Source organism: Amia ocellicauda, chromosome 2 (assembly GCF_036373705.1).
Source record: "Amia ocellicauda isolate fAmiCal2 chromosome 2, fAmiCal2.hap1, whole genome shotgun sequence".
Lineage (NCBI taxonomy): Eukaryota > Metazoa > Chordata > Actinopteri > Amiiformes > Amiidae > Amia > Amia ocellicauda.
In genome coordinates, this window is record NC_089851.1 from 18,343,163 (window position 1) to 18,370,524 (window position 27,362).

Genomic DNA, 27,362 nt, shown 5'->3' on the forward strand with positions numbered 1-27,362 from the left:
CTGAGTCCATTCAAAATAAAGATCAAACTCTTACTTTCTTCTAAGACATGTTTTTTAAATTCTGATGACAGACCAAAACTTTACAAATTAAGAAATCATTCATGTCCAAGTTAATTTCACCAGAAAAGTATATCAATTTATCACACAGATAAAATCTACCAGTATATAACTATTTTTATCCTTTAAAGACATCAGATACCAAATCTGACTTTTTATAGATAATTTTTCCTATTACAAATGTAAAATGTGTTTTTGTGATCTACTTATATTTTGTTTAATACAAAATTAGTATTTGTTCTGCAACATTAATTAACGAGAGCAGCAGTGCATTACAATGTCCCTGATGAAGTGATTGCCCTCCATCTGGTCTTGCTTGGGCCAAATGAGCACAACAACCTGGTCATTTTCTGCAGACAGCGCTGAAGATCTCACAGTGAAGTACTTCACAAATCAGTATTGGGAGGACTGCTGCTTTAATTTGGTATTAACAGCTTAGATATTGAAATAAGTAGAGAGCTGTGGAAATGCTGTCGATGACCAAAACGAGTCCTGAAAAGCACTGGGCATATAAAGAGTTTCGGGGCAGATGCAATATTGTCAGCAACATGTCAAATAAGTGGTATAGATCTAGTAAAAGAGGAAGAGTTTTTATAAGATTGAACATAAATACACATTTTAATATACTTCAAGCAACTTTTTGTTGGTACCTTATTTCATGTGATAAGGATGATGATCCCACAACCTTTTCTGTAAACTGAAGAACTCAGCGAACTGGTCAATCCTCAAGGCTCGGTCTACTTCTGCTTACAACATGACTGTACTGCTATAGTCAATCCCCAAGTGTCTATGCTGAGCACTTAACATTCACAAACAGGCTCCTCTCTTGTTTTTCAGCTCATAAAACTTATGCTAAGGACCTCCATATAAATTGAATAATTCCAAAGCATGTGTCATTAGGGGTACTTATTAGGTGCTCTAAGTGCTCAGTGATACATTTTATTTAAACCATTTTGAAATAACAATTGATTTTTTAATTGATTTTTGAAATGGTTTTGGTTGAAGGTCATCTTAGATTATATAAAAACATTGTAATTGCGTGGATATGGCAAGATCATACAGGATTGTGCAACAGAACGCAAAGATACAACAGCTTTAATGAGAGACAATCAAGAGACAAGTATAAAATAATAGAAAAAAAAACTACAGAAGTGGGCAAAATGTAGTTTAATGCAATTAGTAAAATGTACTCCTAATCTCTAAAATGCTGTTGTAAAGTGCTAAAACAATGTCAACAGTAGTCCTCTTGGATGTATCGATCCACTGCCTCCCCAAGATGTTTCACACAATATAGCATATAGCAATATAGTTCAAGATGTAATAGTTCTTAGTGGTTATAATCCAGACTGGAAAATTATTCATAATATTACAATTGTCGAATGTATATTCATTGAGGTTGTACATTGTAAAGGACAGTGATGCAGTACCATTCACACCTGTCACACATGCTTTACAGTAAACAACAGTAATTTACAATAAACAACAGGCAACTGTCAAGTTTAGATCACACTACAATGCAATACAGTGAAATAAGTACGATGTAAGTAATACAACTTTTGAAATTCTGAATTTTGGTGGGCATAGTTATTTTATGATGCTCACTTCACTTACAAGAATGTACACATTCTATACATCTGATACAATACCAAGTAGATTAGGCTACATAAAATTGAAATGTTGCAGACTTCAGCTTAACTTGAAACATGAAATAATGCACCAATTCATGAGCAAATAAGTCTTACATAACCAAAATTCTTCTGTCAAGCAGTAAATAAAGATTGAAATAAAGAAACATTACAATTAAATAATATCAAGTGGTCAGATGTAGATATAATCTGTCAGACATCCTACACATTGGATGAATTTAGTAAATTAGTTTGAAAATGACATTAAAAAAAATATTATTTACTCCACTAACTGAGGAGCCACAGCATACACAAATACCAAACCAAAAGTAAATTATCTTCACCTTCTGTTGCTGAGGTTATTATTATTATTATTAATTCATAACACATAAACCTGCCCATAGCTCATGTATGTAAAATTATTACTTTAGTTATATTACCTACACTGGTAAATTACATTTGTCAAATCCCTATGGGGTGGCTTCACAGACATGAATTAAATAGCTATTAAAATAAGTCTAGAAATATATATTTCACAAATCAAAATTTAAAATGCTAAGGCATGAGCCTATAACAAACTTCTCTATAGGGAAGTGCTATTTCATAAGTTAATTTGCTTTACTTGCCTTCAAAATGTTATTTTTTTATATATTCCTTGTATTGGAAAATGTAAGGTAACATGGAACTGTGATGTATTTAACACTTAATCATACATAGAAATTCTTGGTCAGGTGAAGGTAAGGAGGGACATATGGACTGTGTTCTCCTTAATCAACATCTTAACTATATAACTACTACACAGTTGTGTACATGAAGTTACATACGTAGGTTAAAAAAAAAGTCAAGTTCTGTTCTCAATATAAAAGGCAATGAAACTATTCTAATGTACAGAATTAATACAAATCTATTTTATGAGTAATTTAAATTCTAAAACCTGGGATCCGATCCACTCTCATAGAGTGTTGCAGTCATATGTGAATAAAACTGTCCAAGCACAAGTTGTGATGAATTCTTGATTGTTAATCCTTCTTTGTACGACCCATGAATTGATCCATGAAGTTAAAAGCACCAAGATACAGGCCCAGGAGCACCCCAAGCTTTACAGGTATAATGCTGTGAAAACAAACAAAGACCAGTAAACATCATTGCCAAAGCAGCATTTGAGATGAGAGTAACAACTGTCATGACAACTCCAGATCCCATACTACAATGAAGTACAGTATCCATTTTAACAAATGTAAATCAAAGAGGGAGAAACAGATCATATTCAAACACTGATATGAAGCATACTGGAAAAACATCTGCTTTAGAAAGAGTGAACATAATTTGTGAGTGTTCAGCTGCCAGTGTAGGCCTGAATTTGTACCTGGGCATTATTCATACCCACTAATTATAATATTAAACTTCCATTACAACATTAATCCAGGAGTGTGGAATGTAATTCTATTTGTAATTAAGATTCAATAAAATGCCACTGGGTTTAATAATAATCACCAAGTTATTGTTTTCATCCATAGTGACTCACAGAGGCTTGGGTGAACTATGCACCACTAACGGCAGCAGCAAAGAGACTTGCAATAGGGCTTCTGCCTGCCTGAACCAAAGCATGGATCAGAAGTACCTTGGTCAAAGTGACACACCTTGTATCTTATTGATAGATATGGGATACTCCTGGCGAAATGTCTATAGCCTTAATTACCTCACTACCTCGCCTTCATATCTTAACCTCGCTTTAAAGTATTTTGTACATATCCCTTTTACTGTATTTTTTGTATGGGTTGTCACATACAAAAAGCTTTGAATTACCAACATTTCAAGCATGATACAGTAAGGTACTCTCTCTTACAGTGATTAGCTGGATAATTACTTTTCTACTCCTCTTTCTGTGCCTATATTTAGGTTTTCACAAAACCTTATTTACCCAATGAGGTAAGACAAGAGTTTTTGTCAGAATGATGGTTCTATGAACACATTTACATTTATGACATCTTCAGCATCTGTATGGACCACAATGTGACCACTTACCTCAAAATAATACTGTATTAACCAGCTGTATGTCATTTACCAATTGGTGTACTTTTCATGGTTTTAAAATATATAAAAATGTACAAGTTGGGAAAAAATACAAGAGACACATATTACTTCCTATACTTTAATGTTGAGCTTTAACACTGGAATTACTAGAATGAGGAGTTCAAAAATCACATGAATTGTAGGTAGTAGGCAAAAAGAACCAAGGCTAATGCCAGCCTATACATTTCAAGAAATTGCAAAGGAAATTGAAGAAGAAATTACCAAAGTCCTGCATTTTATGTAATAAAACACAATGACACCTGGATACTTTAATTTTATATTATTTCAAATGTACAGAGATGAATTCTAACCTTCACAGTCTTTCAATTTCCATTGAGTATGTCTTGGTTCAGTACATCTCTCTGCTCTGAACTACCAAAATGCATACCCATTTTGGTTCAAAGACAGAACAATTTTTATAACATTGATTTCATGTTCTTTATTAAACAATGGTATGAATTAAATTTTAAAGAATCAGTCAACACAAATCTAACTACTGTGTATTTGAAGAACACAGAAGCTTCATACTATTTACATTAGATGAAAAATTGTTGAACTCATATGCAAGTCATTCAACAGAGTTATCAAGGCTGGAAAGTTCGAGTTACAGAAAACTGATGAGATCTCTGTATATTTAGCTTTTTTCCATTTCAGGAGACCAATTCTCCATTAATTAAGGCCTGATAAGATAATGGAAGGACAAAAAGCTAGATTTCCTGATTTATGTTTAAATAGATTAAAAACTGGGTTTGAGCACAAGTTTTTCTCCATTCTTTATATACTGTTCCTTAAATAGTGTACTGTACTTTGCCCCAAATTTGTAAAAGCACAAAATGCTGTTTTACCAAAGTACACAGAAATCAACAGTTTAATCGACTTTAGACACACTTTATGATACCCTTCCATAAAGATTGAAGGCAATTTGATGCAATGTTCCATGTATTATGGTTTTGAACTAATAATAACATTACTGTATAATGTTATACACTGATTTGTATTAATTTCACCTCTTAAAATTAACACTCATACATTGTACATGCAGACCTTTAAAACTACCCTATACCTTTTACCCATTTCCATTATGTTATGTGCAGATACAACATAACTTAAATGTACTTTGGGTTTAATGATCATCCTTGGGTTTCATTTTATAGCAGGATTTGAGAAATTGTAATCTTTGAGGTATACGATAAAAACAGCAGGAAGATAAACCATGATAACAAGAAAAAAAAGGACTGCATTGAAAATAACTAGCCAGATTATGATTACATAAAATCCTATAAAAAAAATTACAATAAATATTTTACTCATCCTTTTAAGCTGTCAAGAAATGCTTTAAAAATAATAAATGCCACCCCAAAACATTCTAAATTAAATATGAGGAATACATCACAAATTGAAATGGAATGAACAACTGCACACTTAAGAGTTTACTGTAAATCTACTTACTGGATTTCCAATTATGTTAAGAATGATACCAGGTAACAGCTGTTATTTATTTAAAATAACAACAAAATCATATTTGCTCTTATAAAACACTCCTCTTGCAACTTCTTGCAAGATTGAAACCGCTACTGATAATTCATTTTCCAAATTGTCCAATCTGAACGGATAGATCTTCAGTTAGATTTAAAGAACCCAATTTCAAAATCTTTCTAACACTGACAGTTAGAAAAGAGCACCTAAACCCCCTAAAATGTGACTATTTCTATTAAGTAAAATGAGTTGGCATTTATCTGATGTCAAGGTGTGGTTAAGAACAGAAAGATATCAGCAATTCCTGACGATAAGAAGGCCAGAGAAAATGAAGGGCCTCATACCTGGAAAAGGCAACGTGAAATCCAGTTCTGCTTAACTAGAACAAAGTGTAGGCAATTTCAGATCTGAGGTAAAATTTTGTGCATTGCAAATTGTAGTAATTTTGATTAAACAATTGTATGCAAGCTAAAACCAGCTTAACTGAGGGTCAGGGAGTCTAACTGAGCAGTTATAAAGCCAGGGTCATAATTTCTGCATCTTTGTTAGACAAACTTCCTATATGATAATACTGTTTTTACAACAGCTACATCTAAACACTTCTGAGTCTATATAACTCTCAAGCCTAATAAAGATTTGTGTTGTTCTTCTCTCATAGGATTGCAGCTGTATGTTAACATGGCTTTAACAGTTTGTCATGCATCAGGTGAGACTAACCTGAAAAAATACACTACTTTGCATGATTTTAGTGTGGGTGACATTAAAAAAAAAAATCTAAGCTTTTTTCCTGTCTTTGCTTGATAAGGAGACACATTTTATGTTAATTGCAGAGTTAGAGACTGCAACTGGGCAAGTGTGTGGGCTCTTGTGTATGCCTTTGGGGGAGTGTAGCTGAGTGTATTTAGCATGACTGTGTGGTTTACAAAGTGTAGTACATAGATGGGGGTTCAATGTGTGCTGCATGAATCAATGTGCTGAAAGGCTTCAACACCACATCTTGCTGTAGTACACGAAGACCCAGAGGCAGCAACTGTCAAACTCTGGAAAATAAGCGTGTTATCCATAGAGAGCCATGAACACACCTGAGGAGAGTTTAGTTTTCACTGAGATTCTGCTATGTGCCATTTTCTAACTAACTAAATAAAAAATACATTTGTAGTGATGTGGGATTTTTGTGTTCTATGAGGGGGTGCAGTGCGTTTGTGTGTCTGTTGTGTGGAAAACGCCACAATATATATGAAAATATCAAGCTTAAAAGATAACAAGCTTTTACACAGTAAGCTTAATAGGGCTGTTGTTGAAGGTTTTGTACACAAACCTTGGCATTGAAGCACCCTTTTGTTAGCACCTTTTGTAATTAAAAATTGTATGAGAAAATGTAAATCTTCCATGAGAGGTTGAATTGATGCCATACCTAACACTTCAAAGTTGCAATGCTTACTAAGTGGTATAGAGGCAGAAAGCACCACAGCCACCACCCCTATAAAGATGAAGTATATGACCATCTCAAGCCTCCCTTAAAGCTGATCAAAAACCAGCGTATTCACATCTTAAGATAAATTAAATGGGCTAAGTTCATCACCACCCAGAACCAAAATATTAATAATACAAAAAAATGCATTAAGTTAGAAATCATGCAAAATGAGAATTTAATATTGTACAGCAACAAAACATTATAGGCTTTTCTTTTTACAGCACATTCAATCCACTGTATTTACACATTAAGTGGATAGTGTGGGATACATCAAGTGCCTTATGTTTACATCTAGCCTGAAAAAATGTGTGCAGTCAAACTTTATAGATATAAAATGTACCACACCTTCAATTTTTACATATTTATATACAAAACAAAAAACTGGAACAAATGTGTTTTAAACAACAACATAACTGTGTCATTTATTTTAAATAGAGCTGATATCACAGGTGCTGGGTGTAAACAAATCCGAATTAAAAAAAAAAAAAAAAAATGAAATTGAGGTTGTAACAAGATTTTCCACTCTATAAATTACAGTTTTGGTCTATTAGCCAGTGAAAATGAAGCACACAAGTTGTTAAATGTCACTCGAAGTTCAGGCCCATTCCCACACTAAAGACCCAGTTCAGTGACGCTTGCAATGACTTTCATACTGATCTGGGCTTTCAAAAACACCGAAGTATCTTCCCAGGAGGACTCCAAACTTCCAGTGAATGGAACTGAGAACAACACAATTAACTGGAGGTTACGGTAAGCGATAAAGTAATACCACTTTATTCCTTACAACTCCTGGCAGACTTACATTTTAATTAAATCTCTCAGATTTAAAATAAGTGTAATACGCTTATTCAGTAACTACCCCTAGCTAAATACAATCCATTCATCATTGTAGAATTAAATTAACCTTTAATAAAGTTTATGAAGCATTTCATTAATTTAATTATCGCTTACAAACAAAGTATCATTTTATTAGCTCATCCTCACTTATATGAAATGGCTCCAGAAGGGTGGCCAAGCATAAAAGTCAAGGTTTAAACCAATCAATACTGTCTCGAGTCAAGTCTGCCTCCACAGTGATATTGAAGATATTGCTGGAGAGCGTAATTAGAATATTAGATGCACATCGGTACCCATCTCATATAGCACACAGCATCAGTATCCTTAAATAGAGGTGTTGTCTGTTGAGCATACAAATCACAGGCACAGAAAAGCAGATATAAAAACAGTGTATATTAAAAAGTAATGCCCAAGCCAACAAAAACCTTACACAAGAGGAATGTTAGGCCTGTTTTTGGGCAACTAAAAAGCCAGCTGTTGTTTAGATTGCTGCTTTTAGACAGTCAACAACAAATGGCTAGAGTTTATATAGTCCTCTTTAAAAGAACTCAGTCCTCTTTAACTGGACCAAAAAGTGGACCAAGAGAAAAATAACCCAGTTCTCTTTGCATTCACACTGTCCCTAGCCTTGAAAGACGACCCAGATCGCTTTCTGGTCCACTTTAGCTGTGGACCAATATTTTGGTTATTAACAATATACATCATTCTTTGTATATTGCACTTATAATGAATTTCTGTTTTTGATGTAGGCTATAATTTCAACAGGTAATGAAAAGATTTAAAAATAGTGAAAACTAAAAAATACACTAAAATAAGCTTGTATGTGTAATTGTTTTACTCATATGAATATTTTGCACCATATCCCATTATTTAAATAAAGGAGAAAGCTTAATAAAGCTTAACGATTACTTTTTCTTTTTATTCTGAGCACCCCAGACAGTGTAGTTGTGTCACATGAACTATGTATTTTAAGCTATGAGGGCCAGGAAAGTTATTGGAAAAGCCATTGTGAAAGTATTCGAACCTGGAATGATTTGTGGTCACAATGCACAGCTTAAGCGATCAACCGCTTGATGGTGGTCTGAGTTCGGTTTGCTTTAGAGGGGTCCGAGTTCGTTTGGAGCGTTCATATACGCAAGAAAATAGTTAACTTAAAATGGCTGAAATGAACCAAGTGTGAAAACACCCTAAGACACAAAGAGCAAACCGTATGTGCTTTTATTTCCGCTGATCAATGTAAAGCATGAGCATGAAAAAGGCAGTTGACGTCTTATGAGTTAGGAAGCTTTTCTTTGTCTATTTGAGTGATCTCAATATATCATCTGTAGAATTGTGACACATTAGACTGCCTAAAACTGTAGGAGAACTAACATTTATGAAACCACCTGAGTTGTTTTAATGGGATCCAGTCAGACCACATCAATCCTCCTTTAGAGAAGGCAACAATTCTTGTTTTGTTTTTAAGCACAATACCCATCAATACCTCAGATGCAATTCATTCTCATAGAACACCACACAGTAAAAACTGTCATTGTGTCACAAAATAAAATGTCATGATGTATAGTTGAGAACTTCGACACTTACCTGACTGACGCAAAAAAACTACACAGCTAATACATTAGACATAATCCTAGTTCAAAACATACCATTCAGCCTCCACAGACACCAATAGATAGGGATTATACAAAATACATCTGTAGCAGAGCTTTTTTAAATGCATTGACTATAGACTGGTATGTCTGAGTGTGACTTCATACACTATTCAACATGCTTAATTGTTTGGTAATTGCTCTCATGGTTTACACTACTACATTTTGGTTAACAGCCTGTAGGATAACCAGTGAAACACTTTCATATGTTTTACAGACTGCTGCATTACTGTAATTCACAGACAACATGTTACAGACCGCAAACGTGTATCTGATGGGATTATCGGTCGTTCTACTTTAGAATTGCAAAAACCCAAACACTTACTTCTTCAAAGCCATTAAAAGGTACAAGCTTCTTGGCATCAATAGAAGGACCTGATTCTTCAGAATTGCATCCACAATCTTTCTTGCAACATAATTTGGCTCCAAAATAGGAAGCATACGGGGCCACCTGTTAAAGAGAAACACAACACAAATATTAGGCCTATTTTATGACAATTTTAAAATATTGTATAACAAGTTACAAAGTCAGCAGTGTGAGTGCCATCTCTGGGGGAAAACAAGTGTGACGGCCAGCATTGTGCTCTTTAATGGTTGTATGACAATTTCTCCGTAAAACTCCAAGTATAATCACAGATCAGTGTAATCTATTTTAGAATATTTAAAATTATATATCTTTGTATACTTTTTCAAATTCTGAATTAAATTTTAAAAATGTATACATATGCAAATGAAATGTGATTTTGGTGAAGATTACATTACTGATACTAGTGCTCTGATTAGCAAAGGTGATTGTGATATGAGGTGCTCTCCACCTTTAACATCACGTTGCAAAATAGATCTGATACAAATATGAGGTTTGTTTCAATATTCAGGGCTTGTCCATGACATCAGACTCAATGACTCAGATGTGCTTCCAGGACCAAGAGTGTAGATACCTTTGTCTGTAGAGAAACTGCACAGAACACACAATTTCCTACCGTGAGAACAAAGCATTCCTCATCTTAGTTCTCCTGTGCCAGATACCTCTACTTAATATGACCATGAATTGGGTAGTTTAATCAGTGTGTACAAGTAATAGTAATCACGCAATACATGCACTGTAAAATGGTACAGATAAATGTAGATATACCACATCTGGATTTATATTGGCACATTTAACATCTGTTCTAACTAGACAGGTACTTTTCTTCTCCGATGGTCGCCTTTCGATTTGAAATTCTGCTTACCGGTACAGCACTGCATAATGTGTTAATACAAAATAGTTATGTTTATAATAAAAAAAACTGGGTTGTACCACTTCACCATCTTAATAAAAAGAAACATTCTGCATTTGTTTACACTGCTTTAATTTTATACAAATGATATCCATCTAAATTAGCGGGGGTGGGGGGTACGGTCGCATATTGTCGGGGGTGCCTGCAGATCAGGTTTAGCTCGGCGTTGAGAGCAGGGCGGGACGTGTGCTTGTGCTTTAAAGTGTATTTTTGATCACACACGTTTGGCAATGCAAGCCGCTTAGCTTGAACAGCACTGCAGGAAACTGTGCGAGTGTGGGTGTAATATATATATATATCCGCATTCGCTTCTGTTTTTAGTGTGTAATTCAAACATTTAAATTAAAACTGGGTAACTTTATTATTTCGTTCATTCACTTCCATTGCTTTTACATTTAACAGCAGCTCACAGATGATGCATTTAATTAATAAGTAATTCATATTAAGATGAATAAAGAGAATACTCTTGTCAAAATACTGTAAAACGCTTTACTATTCCATACAGTGTGGAATTTCTATAACAGACAAATTGATCATGTATTTATTTGTACACAACAAAAATGTTGCATACTATACATAGCCTACAGCATCAAAATTCATAGAAATGAATCAATTTCCTGCAAATTGATTGGCTGCATAACAAATGAGTTACTCCTCCCACATTCCATGGTTTCCAGGTCTGCAGCTATACATACTTATTGAGTTTACAAAAACTCAATACTAGCGATAAGTATTTTGCATTTCGCCCAAAATAAAACATTGCAAAAACATGATACATCGCCCAGCCCAAATCACAGCCTATTTCAGTAAGTAAAGATATTTGAAATAGCATGCATGAAGAGCAGGACAGCAGTGTGACATTTTGTTAAACAGATCTTTTAAATTATTATTATGTTATTCAGTTTACTTACTTTGTACAGCATCCATCAAACATTCCAGTGTTTATGAAATATGGACAAACAATTGTAGTTTTTATCCCATCTTTCCCAGTAGACAACAATTCCAGAGCCACAGACTCGGCAAAACCAATAGCTGCAAATTTACTGGCACAATAATCTATACAAAAAAGAATGTTAATGAGAATACATATGAATGGGAACAGGATTGTCCTTGAAAGTTCATTAAGGCATTCGGGCAGTGGCAGACCCTTATGTGATTGAGAAATCACTTTAAATCCTTAAATGTCACCTTTTCAAAATTGAGAATAATCTATTAAAATATCAAGGTCTCCAGCTATTTGGGATTTTAGGTTTGCTTTTATTACATTTTCAATCAACCTAAAGTAATTACATTACCTTTCAGTAAAGTCCTAAATGAAAAGCATGCTTTCAAGAAAAGCTAAACCAACTAGTTAAAACTATACTGAAAATATAAAGCAATTAAATTATGATTTGTATATACTATTAATATGCACACACATACATATTATAAATACATTAAATTAGAACTACCCAAACAAAGTTCCACAATCTATACCCTCACTCAATTATCAACACAACCCCCTACGCTTAACTTCAAAATAAATACCCATCTGATGACCCAGTCAGGAAAGGAGACTCAGTATGTTCCTGTGGTCAGGAGTATTAATTACAAAGGTACAGTGGAAGTCAAACGACCATTTCACAATGTTTACATTTTTATCCTTGGGGTTCATAGTTACAAGGCAGTAATTTAATTATGACTTATTACACAGAAATTAATCTTATCTTTTTAATAGTTATAATTCTTTCTTGATAATCATAATAGGATTAACAATCTTACCTGCTAGTCCATTTACACCAATCAGCCCAGCAGAACTGGCAATACTGACAAGATGTCCATGGTTGCTAGCAATCATTGCTGGCAGGAATGCTTTGTAAGTCTTGAAAAAAGTTTTTAAAAACAACAAAACAAACAAAAAAACAGTGTTACACCAATGCAAAAGTAGCGTAAATAAGTTAGTGAGAAACACGTATTGGACAGCTCTGGTTTTCAACAAATGCCCATAACAAACATGTTCTGAAAAACGAACCAAACTAATAAATGTTGAAAATAGTGTTTCACGTAATGTGATCTAAAATGTATGCATTTGGAAAGGTACAAATACAGTACCTAAAGAAAGTCTACACCCCCCCTTTTCACCTTGTGGTGCATTATTGACTGGAATTGTTGTTAACTGTATCTACACATCCTACCCCACAACATTAATGTGAAAATATTTTAAATTTAAAATAAAAATTGAAATAGCTTGATTGGAAAAGCGTCCACCACCCTTGTAATAGCAATACTAAATCAGTCTAAGTATAACCAATCGCCTTCAAAATCACACACCAACTTAAGTGGCCACTACCTGTGTTAAATTGTAGTGATTCACATGATTTAAGGCTAAATCCAGCAGTTCCTGTAGGTTCCCTCTGCTAAGGAAAGACTCAACCATGAGCACCAAGGAGATTTCAAAAGAACACAGGGACAAAGTTGTTAAAAGGCACATCACAGGCTTTTATGGTCAAGACATTGTCCCATGCACTATACAAATCTGGCCTGTATGGTAGGGTGGCAGGAATGAAGCCATTACTCAAGAAAGCCCACTTGTAACACTCAGGAGATTCTGTAGCCATGTGGCAAAACGTTTTGTGGTCTGAGGAAACTCAAATGGAACACCATCCCTACTGTGTAGTAGGGTGGAGGCAACATTGTTACAGGGATGTTTCTAATCAGCAGGGACTGGGGCACGTGTCAGGATAAATAGGAAAATGAATGAAGCAATGTATAGAAAAGTCCTTGAGGAAAACCTGCTGCCCTCTGTAAAAATGCTAAAACCCAGCCAAAGATACACTGGAGTGGCTGAGGAACAAAAAGGTAAATGTCCCAGTCAGAGCCCTGATCTAAATCCAATCAATTCTGATTACTGTCCATCAACACTCACCAAGGAATTTGACAGTTTTGAAAAGAAGAATGATCAAATATTGCCAAATCTAGGTGTGCAAAGTTGGTAGAGACCAATACCAACAGACTCCACACCAAAGACTGATCCTCAAATTGGAAGCTGTAGGCATTCAGGGTAATGTAAGTAGATGGATTATGAACTGGTTGATGTGTAGGAAACAGAGGGTGTCGATTACAGGAGTTGCTTCTAACTGGAGTGAGGTTGTTAGTGGAGATCCACAGGGATCAGTATTAGGCCTTTGCTTTTTCTAATCTATATTAATGATCTGGTCTCTGGGATAGTTAGCAAACTTGTCAAATTTGCAGATTATACTAAAATAGGTGGCTCAGCAGATACAATCTTGGCAGCACAGGCTATTGAAAGGGACTTAGATAATATTCAGTTGTGGGCCGACACCTGGCAAATGAAATTCAATGTGGACAAAGTGCAAGGTAACAAAAATGTCCACTATAATTACACTATGTGAGGTACAGATCTGGATGAAGTAACCCATGAGACAGACCTAGGAGTCTATGTGGACTTCTCACTTTCTCCATTCAAACAATGTGGGGAAGCAATACAAAAGGCAAACAGAATGTTAGGGTATATTGTCAAAAGTGTAGAATTGAGAACAAGGGCAGTGATGTTCAGACTGTACAATGCACTAGTTAGAGCTCATCTGGATACTGTGGACAGTTCTGGGCTCCACACTTCAAGAAGGATATCGCTGCTCTAGAGGCAGTTCAGAGGAGAGCAACCAGACTTATTCCAGGTCTGAAGGGAATGTCCTACTGAGAGACTGAGGAACTGAACCTTTTCACCCTGGAACAGAGGAGACTACGTGGGGACTTGATTCAAGTCTTCAAAATCATGAAAGGTATCGACCACATCAAACCAGAGGAGCTTTACCAGATCAGAAGGGACACACGCACCCGGGGACACAAATGGAAATTGGGCTTCAAGGCATTCAAAACGGAAAACAGGAGACACTTCTTCACACAGAGTCATCACAATCTGGAATAAACTACCCAACGATGTGGTTGAAGCTGAAAGTTTGGGAACATTTAAAAATAGTCTGGATAGGATCCTTGGATCACTTTATTAAATGAACACCAAACGAGCACGATGGGTCGAATGGCCCCCTCTCGTTTGTAAACTTTCTTATGTTCTTATGACTCAAAGCTGTAATTGCAGGCAAAGGTGATTCCACCAACTCAGGGGTGTGGAGACTTATCCAGATTTAAAAAAAAAATACAAAACTGAAATATCATATTTATATACATATATCTTTTTTTTTTTTTTTTTACAATAAAACCTTTATCCCCTTAAGAGTGTGGAGTATGGTGTGTAGAAGTGGAACAAATCATTAAAATGCTTGACACAAAATGTGAAAACATTTTGCATGGTGGTGTAGACTTGCTATAGGCACTGTATACAAAGGATCGCATAGGACAACTGCTTAAATAAAAGGTATTATCTACACAAAAGTAAAATCTTTAACGATACATCTAGTAAATTTGCCATTCAAGTCCACTAACATCTTAACAGTCATCTAAATATTTTGTTTATCTAATCATTTAGCTTTTTTCAATTAAGTTTCAATCACTAGTCATTATATGTTGTGCTCTAACTAGGAACATGTATACCACTTTTATCAAGAACTCTGGCTTTGTAAAAGGGTAATCAGAAACAAAATATCAGAATAATAAACTACAAAGCTTTTCAAAGGTTTCTTGACTAAACACTTGTTTTGATTAAACACTACTTTGAGGTTTATGAATAAATTAATATGCTATCATGATAGTACTATTTTTTTAATGATTTGGTATCTCAGCTAGATAAAATCAGTAAATTATTAGACTAATAAAAAGGAAATAAGGGGGCATGTTGAAATCTTTCTGAAATAAAATTAACAATGAAAAATCTGTATAAATGGATTGACTTAAAGGAAGTTATTACAAATTTAACATTATATGTTCAAAAGATACATTATACGGTGAAGGCTTTTTATTACTTGCTAGAAGTAAGAGGTAGGGTCACTTACCCAGAAGTGAGCCATGCTATTGACTTCCATAGTCTTCTCTAAGAGGTTATCTGGGGATTCAATGAATTTCTTGCCAGTGACAATTCCAGCATTGTTAATAAGAATACTAACATCACCAACTTCCCTTTTGACCTATAAAAAACAAAAATGTAAACACTAAGACTCACTGAGATCATAAGAATAAAACATGCACTCAGTTGTAGAACTCATCTCAACAGTTGCTGGATGAATGACCTCTTTATTAAAAGGGAACATGAATTAAGTTTTGTTGCATTTTCAGATTTTTTGTTTAGATTTTAGAACATCTTAATTTCAGTTTTTGAAGGCTACATTTTTAACTCAAATAATTGTTATTTATTTCTATTTAGGCTGTAATTAGAGAAAGGAACCTTCCTTCTACACAATTGAAAGTTTGCAATTTGCCATTAGTGAGTGGGATAAACCTTTTATTTATTATTTTATTGCAAGACAAGAGCACCAAATGGCTTAAAAATGTGAATAATGTGTCAATGAGTACCAATGATGTAAATACGTGATTTAAAACAGAAAAATATATATTTTTTCCTTTCTAGCCTTATCTGTCCATGGTACTGAAGAAATGTACTTCAATCATTCTGAAACCTTACACTGTACAGGAAGATTCTCTGCTTATTCAATTAACCATTGTAATTGAACAGAAGCCTTCTATCCAAACTATGTCTTTATGCACGGGTTATGTACAAAACATTTATATCTGTTGTATAAAACTTTATTTTGCCACCCTGCTTTCTGCTTTGTCAACATGTTTGCCTTTCAGTTAAATAATGGCCGATGGTATAGCCTAAGGCTAGGGCCAGAAGAGTCATATTTCAAACAAACAGATTATTCTTTCTGCAGTTCAGGAACTACCAAAACCATACTAGGCCACATCTAATTTTTTAACAAAGTAATGATACATTTGTATTTATAAGGATATTTATAATATTTTAAAAATGCTATGACATTTCAAATGTTAATTGTAACTGTAAAAATATATATAGTATTGGAGATGGAAAATGTCCTGGCAAAAAAGGCAAATATATAATTGTTCATTCATTATTGTTAATTCATACTTTCAAACTGGATGTAGAAATGCAGGGGTAAGCGATTATTGTAGATAAAAGTCTACAAGTCTTGCATTTCAAACAGGATGTGACAATAGTTTTCCTTTGCCAGTCAGTGTTGTTTTTTTAATGGCAAGTAATTGCAGAATATGACATGTTAGGAGAAAAATCCAACTGCTGTAGAACAAATCAGACAGGTATGGCATTAAGTCAACCAATATGTTATGCATACATCCTGAGTGCACACATGTAAGAACCCTATTAAAAACATTCACAAAATGGAGGGGTGGGATATCTTACCTGATCTGCAACTCTGTAGACTTCAGCCTTATTACTACAGTCACAGAGGTATGAATGGACTCTGGAGGCTCCATTTTCCTTGACTAGCCTGACAGTTTCCTTACTACCCTCCTGGTTGATGTCCCACAGTACCAACGTGGAGCCCAGCTTGGCAAACTCTACTGCCATGAGCCTCCCAATGCCACTGCCAGCCCCTGTAATCAGCACTATCTCTCCAGTCACATTCTTTCTCCTGACCGGGATGAATAGCAGTACAAAAGATTCAAGTAGGTAATATATTGACAGGACCAACACCTGGAGTGTCTCCAGGAAGAAATTCATTGTGGAGACAACCGACACCTTTAGGGCAGAGGAAGACAGAAAAAAAAAAATCACAACCTTTGCTTGAGAAAATCAATCACTAAAAATAATATTATCGTTACAAATGATTACTATTACAAAGTTTTTACTGTAGTTTATCAGTCATACTTCTATCTGATCTTCTCATAATGCAGTCTGTGTTATTATTAAGGTTATTTCTAATGAATACATAGATATTGTGTAAACTTACCCAACTACACTTCAAAGAGCTGCTGTTACAATGGGACAAGCCTACTGTGGTCACTCCTCCTTATATCCAGCAGAAAATGGTTTGCGTAACCTACATAAAGTATTACATTTTGGTTTTTGCTCGACCTTTGCAATGAACAAAATAAACACTATCAACGTGATCGAGCCAAAGTTCATATGTACCTTCTGTGCGCCCTTAAGCCTTTCCCCGTGTACCTAACGGTGCACACGGGTATAAAAGTTCAGGGTGCGGTGTGATACAGCCCGCTTCAACTTTCACACAGTTTAAAATTGAAATTGCTAGTAAGTCAGGGCTTTCATATCAGATACGATTGCAGGCACCCTATGAAAACACGCTTCTAGAACACGGAATTCTGTCTCTCGCAAAGCATGATGGTATACCGGAAGAGCTGGTCTAAATTAACCACAATGTTTATTTGTAAAACTATAATTATAAACATGTTTATAGTATTTAACTGATGATAACAAAACTCTGTGATCGTAATACGACGGCATAATCGTTTCAAACTAAAGACTGAAATAAGAAGCTTAAAACACCATTCAGAACTAGCAAACTTATAATTTATAGGGAATGTTACATTTTGGAAGAACTAGTAAAGTAAGTGCACATATCCAGCGAAAATCGTTTGATGTAGGCCTACATATAGCTCTAATTTAAAAGACTAAACGGTTCAATTGAAAGTATTAATCGTGTTAACCACATTGCCTTTCTTAATGTGTTGTGCATCAAACAGTTATATTCCATTATGCTGTCGCTGAAGTAAACATACTGCGCTGTGTTCTGTATGCATGGATAAATATGCCTTACCGCCAGCGCAAACGTGAAATGCGACTTAATCCATTAGGTGCAGTCCTCGCAGTTTTGTTATATTTCGTGTTAAATGCCCTCTTCAGAAGTGAAACATCAAAGGGTGTGTCTTTGGTCTGTTGTGCTCAGCGGGGGAGGCGGACGCACTGGACAGTAACTTAGCAATCTCTCCGACTGACGTTAATGCAGGCTCAATTCAAGCTGAATTTAATTGACACTAATTGTCACTACCAAGGAGACGGGAAATCAACGCTTTACTTATTTCGATTGTTGCTGAGTGTTCGATTTTGTTTGGCATTCGAACCAGTAGCACATTCTACAGTCCTGACTATCTTATTAAATGAAACATGAGCTTCATAAATAGGTATCTCCCTCTCTGACACTGGGTCTGCCAAAGGTAAGCTGGTGCAAAGACAACACAGTACAAAGACTGACGAGTAATAATTGTACACGTTTTCTTTGCAGGCTTTGCACGTTCGAGAAAGCAGTGAAAGAGACAATGAAATCAATTGAAAGTTAACTGAGAATAAACACCTCTAAAGTGCTTTACCCAATATACCGATTGGAAATGGAAAGCAAGCAGTTTTGTTTAGATAAGGCGTTTCCTTGTCTTTGTTTTTATATTAGGAAAGCAAATAGGAGTACATTAGGGAACTGGCTAACTAGCCTTATCTGGAAACACACTGACAAGTTGCCTAATAAACTCACTGCACTTTTTCACTGATGGGAGTTAGAGGTTAGAGTATCATGGTGTTGCTGCTTCTATGAATGAAGCTACATGACATAGATAAATGTGATGTATGAAATATAATGCAATACGTTTATTAATATTAAGAATGGGTTTTGACATTTTAAAAGGGTTCAAAGTGAAATATTAACCACCGAGCTGCCTATACAAAAGGCAGGATCGTTTTACAGAAAATTCAGAATTGTATCTTTCTGAAGGAAGTCATTGTGAATATAAAAACAACACATTGTCAAACAAAAGTTCACACCTAATCAAGACTAAGTATTAAAACAATAGGCATGTTATTTAAGCATACCTTTGATCTTTGTTTAAAATGTAATGTAGCTATTCATATTTCTGTTATTACACAGGATTTAAATGCAAACTCTTTTTAAAATTATTTTTACTTGTAATGACTGGGCATTAATATGGTTCCTAAGGCTGTCAATTAAATTTGAGTAATAAGAAAATCAGAACAATTAAAAATACTGAAAAGTTTTGATGGATTTTAGTCATTTCGTCATGACTTAGTGCAGTTAATAACGACTTGCTACTTTCAATGTACAGTAAATTGCATTCAGAGTAGACTGTATAAGAGACCCCTACTGGCCAACGAGACGTATCCCATGCATGCCACATAATGAATGATTTACAAAAGAAAGAGGTGAAATTACATCCTGCCATTTACAGGAATTGTTCATACATACATACATATATATGTAGCTCATAATTAGCCTTATTTAACGTGTGAAACAACATCACACATAATCTTGCTGCCCCAAGACAAAGGAACTGCTAATGTTAACGGTTGTATAGCTTTTAGTCCTTTTAGTTACATAAAGAAATACTGTAGGGCATCTGGTGCATCTAACTTGCAGGAGGCTGGGCTATTGTATCACAAAATCAATCTTTTTATTCTTTCATATTATTCAAAACTTTATTTTCATATGCAATGTCTTCCTTTATACTTGACAGTGTGTTTTGATTATATTTGAATATGCAGATGTCTCTTACCCACATCTTGAAGTATCTCACCTGGGAAAGGAGCATGCTTTCTTGTTATGTTTAAAAGCTGGTGTGTTGAATTTCTAAGTGGTTAATAAAGTGCTCTGAAATTAAATGTTTTCTCTCTCTATCACAGAAACCATGTTCAAACTGGCATCCAATGACAACCATGAACACATATTAGACATTTATACCTACTGCAAAACTCAGTTAAGGTCATGAGAGAATACTTCTACTACTACCACTACGACTACTACATGTTCATTTTGCACTAGAATGATTTTTAAATGTATTTTCTTTTGCATCCAAAATTAAGTTTTGGGATTGAATAATATTTTCTTATGTTTCCCCAAATGGTAAAATAAATAAGATAATGGCTTTTCAAACTGTAGACAATGTCAGTATGGGATTTCTTTATAATTTGTTTCTCTTTGAATAAAAAATGTTTTCACCATAGCTTTATTTTACAGATTTAAAATGTTATTTAATTATTCCAAGAATAAATAAATCATGGTCTGAATGTATTCATCTTTGTGAATATTTTACATGTTTAAGTCTGTATGGTGAGTAACCATGGTTCTGGAGAAGGAGATACAGTAATGATTATGTATCCATAGTTACCCATTACAATGAAGGGTATTCTATGAGGGAAATGAGTCGATCTTGCTCACGATGGAGTGCAGACCACAATGAACACATAGAAAAACCTGTTACCTACACCAATTGAAGTGTCTAAGACAGATTGATTGATCATGAAAAGTCTACAATCAACAAAGCCCCATATAATTGGAAAAGTTTAGCAGATCTTTTAAAATCTGTGAAAATGTTTAGCATGTTTAAAAAGGCCTTGATTCCTATTTGATGGTTATTTTCTGTGCTACTTGGAACCCCCTTGTTATCCCGGAGGGTCTATTTTGTAAAGACAATAAAATAAAAACTTGCATTTCATTTAAATTTCATATTCAATCTCTCCACATTAAAGGAAATAGTAAATACACTTTTCTGGCTGGCTGATTAGATGTGTGAATATCATCTTCATTTTTTAGACGTTTATTCTGATTCTATGTATAATATGTAACTTTTCAATATAACCCCTTAATTTGAACTATATATATATATATATATATATATATATATATATATATATATATATATATATATATATATAACCTCTTTACTTCCATTGCTTAATAATAATTAGATGGTAAGCATTATGCATTGGCCGTTGTTTATGGGTTGGAACTAATGGCATATGAAGTCTCTCAGATTTACATTAAGTTGATAGGCTGATTAACATTTAAAAACAGATTAGAATCCCTGATAAGAACAGATGCTGAGCATTTTTCCAGAGACATAAAAATACTTATCTTCTCTTGGGAATACTTACTTAAATTCAGAGTGCAAAATGTACTGTCATATCCAATTGCATTATAGTCTCATAGACTATATGCTCATGCATTAGTGTACGTAATTAAAATGTGTACACAAAAACAACAATACAGGCAGATGCAAGCAATTATGAAAAACAGAAACTAGGAATAAAATTACAAACACAAAAAATAAAAATGCCCTAAATATTTAAACCAACTCAACCACAAACCGCATATCAATTTGAATAGTATTGATTTATTGTCACCATCATTGATTATAAAGACTTGTATGACCTCATCACTAGGTAGAACAAAATTAACACAATTAACTTATATACTATAAATTATATAATTTACTTTAAAGACACTGTATTTTCCTTTTGTCATGCTTTCATGTTCTAGTTTTCATAAATGCTATAGAAACAGTTTGCAGAACCCTATATACGAGAACTGTTGTGAAGTGTTGTCCCTTTTATTTTATAATATTTTATATGTATTTATCAACAAATTGAGATTATGCAATATCTATTATTATTATTTATTAATAAACTGGATTTAGGGACATCACATAATTAGAAACAATGTAAGAAATATAATTTTAAGACAATGATAATTGAAGCTACAGGATTATCATATCAGGAGATATGAAGATTATATTTGATTCAGCAAACTAAAGCATCAAAAGCTTTTTATAATCCCAGAGATTTCTCTACTGCCAACTGCACTGAACATGATGTGCTTCTGATTTCAGAACACTGTACTGTGCAGGTTTTTGAGTCATAAACTAAGATGAAATCATACTTTAAAACTGGAGGTGTTTCCAATATAATGAGAGCTCAGTTTATTGTGTGTTGAAAGGCATGGTATGTTACAAGGAATCACCTAGAATGGTAACTGATGACAAACACATTAGGTTCTGCAGTTAAAATGAATTTATTATAATCTGTACAGCTAAGCAGTAGGAGTTACAACTTTGATTCAAATGAAAAAATATAGAGCATATAACAAAATACAGTTTAAGCCTCAAGAACTACATACCACTGAAATATGAACAAATCTGTTTCAGTAACGTACTGCAACCCCTCTCCTGGCAAACACGTAGTTTATTCAGGAGAAAATGTATTTTATGACAATTTAAACTAACACAGTCCACGGAATGGAATTTCTCAGACTTTTGTGCAGTCTTTTCGTACACAATTTTCACTAATATTGACAAGAAAGAGGTAAAGTTGAAAACACAACTGAACGGTAAAAGCGTCTGCTAACATAAACACAACATGTGCCAGGTCAAGGACAACACAGTAGGTGTTACATGTAATGGAAACTGCATTGTTCTTATCAGACAGAAATTAAAAACATATCTATTTTAAATAAATGTGGTTTGCAGTGTAGATTGAACGAGAAGGAGGAAACAGTTGCAAATCTTTACCTTAGACAGTAAAAAACTGTACATCGCAAGCAAGACAGTAGAACAACAAAATATGATTCATGTGAGTGTCTTTTGATTTGGAAACTAATATCCCATAAATCCTCCATATCTCTTTTCCATGTCTTGCATATCTTCAGAGTTACTTTCAGCGGTGTCATCTCTGGATCGCTTGAGAAATCCACCATACCTTTTTTGGTCTTCTTTCCATTCAGGTCTGCCCACCCTTCTCATGAACCCACCATATCTTTTCTGAAGCTCTTTTATCCCATCTTCAAGGTCTAGGCTTCTCTTGATGCTCCTCATAAATCCTCCATACCTTTTCATGATCTCGCCATCATGGTCTCCATGGCTTTCCATGTCACTGCCACCTGCATTCAGGATCTCCTTTAAAAGGTTAACTGTGTCTACTCCACTCTCTGCATCTTTCTTCATAAATCCTCCGTACCTCTTAGCTAGAATCTCTCTACCATTGTTTTCATCCTCTGGTTCGACATTGTAGAGTTCAGCTGTTTTCTTCATGAAGCCACCATAGCGTTTCATAAAGCCACCATACTTCTTTGCAAGTTGGTGGCCATCATTCTCTTGATTGACACTTTCAATGGCAATGTTATCTTCTTCTGATGAAATATCGCCCTTTTTTCCTTGTAATATTTCTTTGCACAGATCCCAGGATTTTGCAGAAGCCAGCTTCCCTTCACATTCTAATGTACATGTCTGAAAGAAAATAACGCCATGATAAATTCAGTTAATTTAAAGTATGTACACATTAAATGTAGGTTCTGCTAATTTTAAAAATACATATGTTGTTATTATATGAAAATGAAACAGAAATGACAGTAACCCCTCTTTAGTAATATATACATATATATAATATAATAAAATGAGTCAAGCACTATTTCAAGTACTGTTAGAAAGCATAAATTGTCTCTTTATGTAAGTTAATGTTGTGTTATCACCCTAAATGTATGACATACAGTACATCACAATTGCTCCATATTAATCTGTGTCAAAATAAAATTACCCAATTTAATACATGATGCTTCTGGTAGAATATAGTGTTTTAGATAAGCAAAGTGCTCTCTGTACATTTTTGATACATGTTATTTTAGATCCCCCAGAGTCCCCTTCGTAAGATATCAGTAATAAGAAATAAATGTGCTGTTATCGAATGCCAGTTCAACATTTCCTAATGTCACAATGTAAATGTTTTACTGGAGAATACTTTTCATGTAATTATGGTAAAAAGTGGTTGACATTCTCCTGCATTAGTTAGTTCAGTTAGCTTTAAATTTATACAATGGCAATTTTGCCATTACTAATACTAATGAGACACAGCAAGTAACAAGAAATGCCTACAGCACAACACCGAGGTGGAAATGTGAAGGACTGGGGCTGAGCACAAACACGACATACAGTAATATATATACACACACATACACACACACACACACACACACACACACACACATAAACTATATATATTTACATTTAATTATTCAACATCTCAAAAAAAAAAAATACACCATCGTGGGCATTTGTTTTTTACATAATGAATCCAAGTATGGAGCCACACTCAATCAACTCAACTCAACTCAAATGATTCAGATACATCAGATACGAAACATTTGTACTAAATTTACAATGCAATATTTATGTAGCATTTTCATTTGAGAAAATCAATAAATGCTAACGTTAAGGGAGTCCTTTTTTATATTTAATGTTTATCTGCTAAACCCTGGAGTGCAGGTATTGATGGCGTTGACAGTTATATGGATGGTAGCCAACAGAATGCAAATTCCACAAACCAAATTTCATATTTCAATACTAGCAAAAACAAGACAAGAAATAAAGAACATTTGTACAAAGGACAGGGAATCAAAATAGTAAAAGTTAAAGAGCTGATGCCCTTGACTGTGCTCAAGACGCTCTTTCGGAAGATACATAGTGCTCTCTAGTGGTAGAAAATATTAAATATACTCTCTCTTTTCCAAACCATTTTTTTAAAAAGTATTTCGGCTTAGATAGCCTTTATAACACATTACATTACATTATTTGTCATTTAGCAGACGCTCTTATCCAGGGCGACTTACATAGTATTTTAGAGAATTATTGTTTGTTTGCTACGTATCTATTATCAATGCTTTATTAAGATGTATTTGAAAACGTATTGAAACCACATAAACAGTTCGTTTTTCGTTTTTAATTCCTTCTAATTTTTGTCCTTAGAGATTGGTTCTCATCAATGTGCAATCTTCCTAATGTACAGATGAAGCAAAGCAGGACATCTCTACACTGCAATCGAGGATGGTTTAAGGTTGCATCAGATATATCTACAGCGATACCTGTGTTCATGTGTTATTTTCGGAATGACAAATTAACATAACTGCAAAGTGAAAGAAACCTAAACTCGTGTAATTTACAGATATGAAGGTGAAGTTTCACTTTAGCTAAAGCAATCAGCAATACGATTTGCTGTAACAATGCTGCCTCCTACAAATACTAGCTGCACTACGACTCCATCAACAAGAATCGTCACATTTTAACGACTTAGAAAGTAGAAATGAATGCATTTTGTTATTGTTGCTTTCTCCGTCATACACTTAAATTTTATTTTTAGTCAAAACAAACAGATGTAAAGTAAATATATACCGAGGACATTACCTCTTAATTGCTTAATTTAAAGAAAGACCGCACTTAATTTAAGGGTAACCGGCGCTTGGTGCGTCGCTGCCCAAGGTCCTGAAGATCTCCTATCAAACCCGTCTTTCAGGGTAAACGTCTTTTCACTAGTCCCTTTAATCCTATATATTCAAACTGTATCCAACACGCTTCATCATTTTTTTTTTCTTTTTCAGGTGTTAAATAAACATAAAAAAACTTTTTACACAATAAATGCAACATCTATTTAATCCAGTAGCTTTATATGCTACCTACTTTCCAATACACCAACGAGTGAATCCATATACACTATTATTTACTATCATTATTATTACAAAATATTCATGTGCAATGGTTTTAATAACTCACGTATTGGCGGTGTACACTTAATGCTCTCTTTTACAACCAATGACTTGTTTTACTCTGAGGATGTACTTACCAGAGTGTTGATTTCTGCCTGGCGACCCTGTGGATGGTATGTGCAGTGGGTACAGTCTTTGCCACAGTCGGCTCTCACGGTGAGTATCAGACAGGCGCTCAGGACCAGCAGCCAACACGGGCATCTTACAGCTAACGCCATGGGCTGCAAAACAGAGACAGGGCATGAACAAGAGATTAATAATGCAGGTATTATTAGATGTTCGTAATTGGAGCTTCATAAAAGTGTTCATAAAACAGGATACTTCTGTTTTCCGCATCGAAATTAGTACTTTAATGTTTGGATCTAGTAATGACATGTCCGGAACCTTTACTTAACGCAGCATTTATTTTTTCTTGAACTGAAAGCAAAGCAAAATCAGTCACTCAATCAATCAAGTATATAAAAAACGACACCGTTCAGTAAAATGCATTATGGGCTTCTCTTCAAGTATAAAGTATTAAACATATCAACATTAAAACTTATTTCATTCTATTATTACTTGAAAAGGACGCACGATATCTGATTCAATCCCAAATAAATTGCGTCCCATTTTAATGTCAAGAAAATAGGTTTACTAACAAGTAATAGTAGAAGTAGCACCCTGACTAGAAATGGTATAAACAAGTCAGTTACTTAAAAAAAAGGAACACAAAAGACACCAATCGATGCTTACGTCTTTTCTCCCTGGATAGGAAAGTCCTCTGAAGTTTCAAGCTGCAATGATGCAGACCAAGCCTTGCACCAAATATTTATACAGGAGTGAGCCAACCCCTCTGGAGCAAATCTAGAAAAATAAATGACCTGCAGTTAAACTAAAATACCACTATGTCTTACAGCTCCCGTTATATAAAGAATAGGGAGAGAGCTGTCACCTGAAAGACGCAACACGCCTGCAACCTGGCTGATGTCTATGTACAGGTGAATTTATTGGATTGCAAGTGAGGGTGGGATAGAGTCGCAATTACTTATATACGGATCTGGAAGGGGGGGCATGCAAGAGATCCCCAATCGATTGACAGATATATCTGACGTATAATGACGCAGAGAAATGCACTAGCGATTAGGGTGCAATTTGGAAATGATTGAGGCAGATCTGAAATGTTTGGGACGCACTGCACTGCACTGCACATCAGGACTTTGTTAATATGGTCATTCAAAGATCCTCATCCAGGTACAAACTGTTAGCTTTTTTGGAGGGCACATGAATGAAAATAGAAACACACAATGCACACACACGCATGTCCATCAGTCGCATGAAATGAAAACGGTTAATGTCCCACATTTTGGATCAAAAGTAGCTGAAGCGTTTTCTGGTTTAAGTTCAGTCTCCTGGTAGGTAACAGTTGAAATACCTATAGATCCTCTCGGTCACGACGTGTGAAAGCTTGAATCATTTCCATGTCAGCACTTAATCTCCAAGGCATGCAGTGCTACACAACTAGAAATATCTGTTCCAAACTATTTTCTTTTTATTTTCCACGGGTGCCTGGTGTAGTATGTACTGGTTTAGGCATATTTTGTGTTAGAACCACAGGAAAGTACAAGGAACCTGGTACACGATTAAAAACGTGAACC

At 34.8% G+C, this 27,362-nt stretch overlaps 2 protein-coding genes across 6 annotated transcripts; both read right to left on the reverse strand.

Moving 5' to 3' along the window:
* Positions 1-1,136: 1,136 nt before the first annotated feature.
* Positions 1,137-18,568, reverse strand: sdr16c5b (short chain dehydrogenase/reductase family 16C, member 5b). Of its 5 annotated transcripts, none has more exons than XM_066719929.1 (8): positions 18,178-18,566; positions 17,350-17,439; positions 16,800-17,138; positions 15,418-15,549; positions 12,230-12,329; positions 11,380-11,524; positions 9,517-9,642; positions 1,137-2,795 (listed from the first exon to the last, which is right to left on the reverse strand). In XM_066719929.1, the coding sequence occupies exons 3-8, from the start codon at positions 17,118-17,120 to the stop codon at positions 2,702-2,704; spliced, it is 918 nt and encodes a 305-aa protein (XP_066576026.1). In that variant the 5' UTR covers positions 17,121-17,138; positions 17,350-17,439; positions 18,178-18,566; the 3' UTR covers positions 1,137-2,701. The 5 variants fall into 5 exon arrangements, with proteins under 5 accessions (XP_066576026.1, XP_066576044.1, XP_066576053.1 ...); XM_066719947.1 differs by lacking the exon at positions 18,178-18,566 and adding an exon at positions 17,532-17,798; XM_066719956.1 differs by lacking the exon at positions 17,350-17,439 and having other exon boundaries at positions 18,178-18,568.
* Positions 18,569-22,193: 3,625 nt separating this feature from the next.
* Positions 22,194-26,710, reverse strand: penkb (proenkephalin b). Its single transcript, XM_066719964.1, has 3 exons — positions 26,461-26,710; positions 25,806-25,949; positions 22,194-23,422 (listed from the first exon to the last, which is right to left on the reverse strand). Exons 2-3 carry the CDS (start codon positions 25,944-25,946, stop codon positions 22,793-22,795), a joined length of 771 nt encoding a protein of 256 aa, XP_066576061.1. The 5' UTR covers positions 25,947-25,949; positions 26,461-26,710; the 3' UTR covers positions 22,194-22,792.
* Positions 26,711-27,362: the final 652 nt, after the last annotated feature.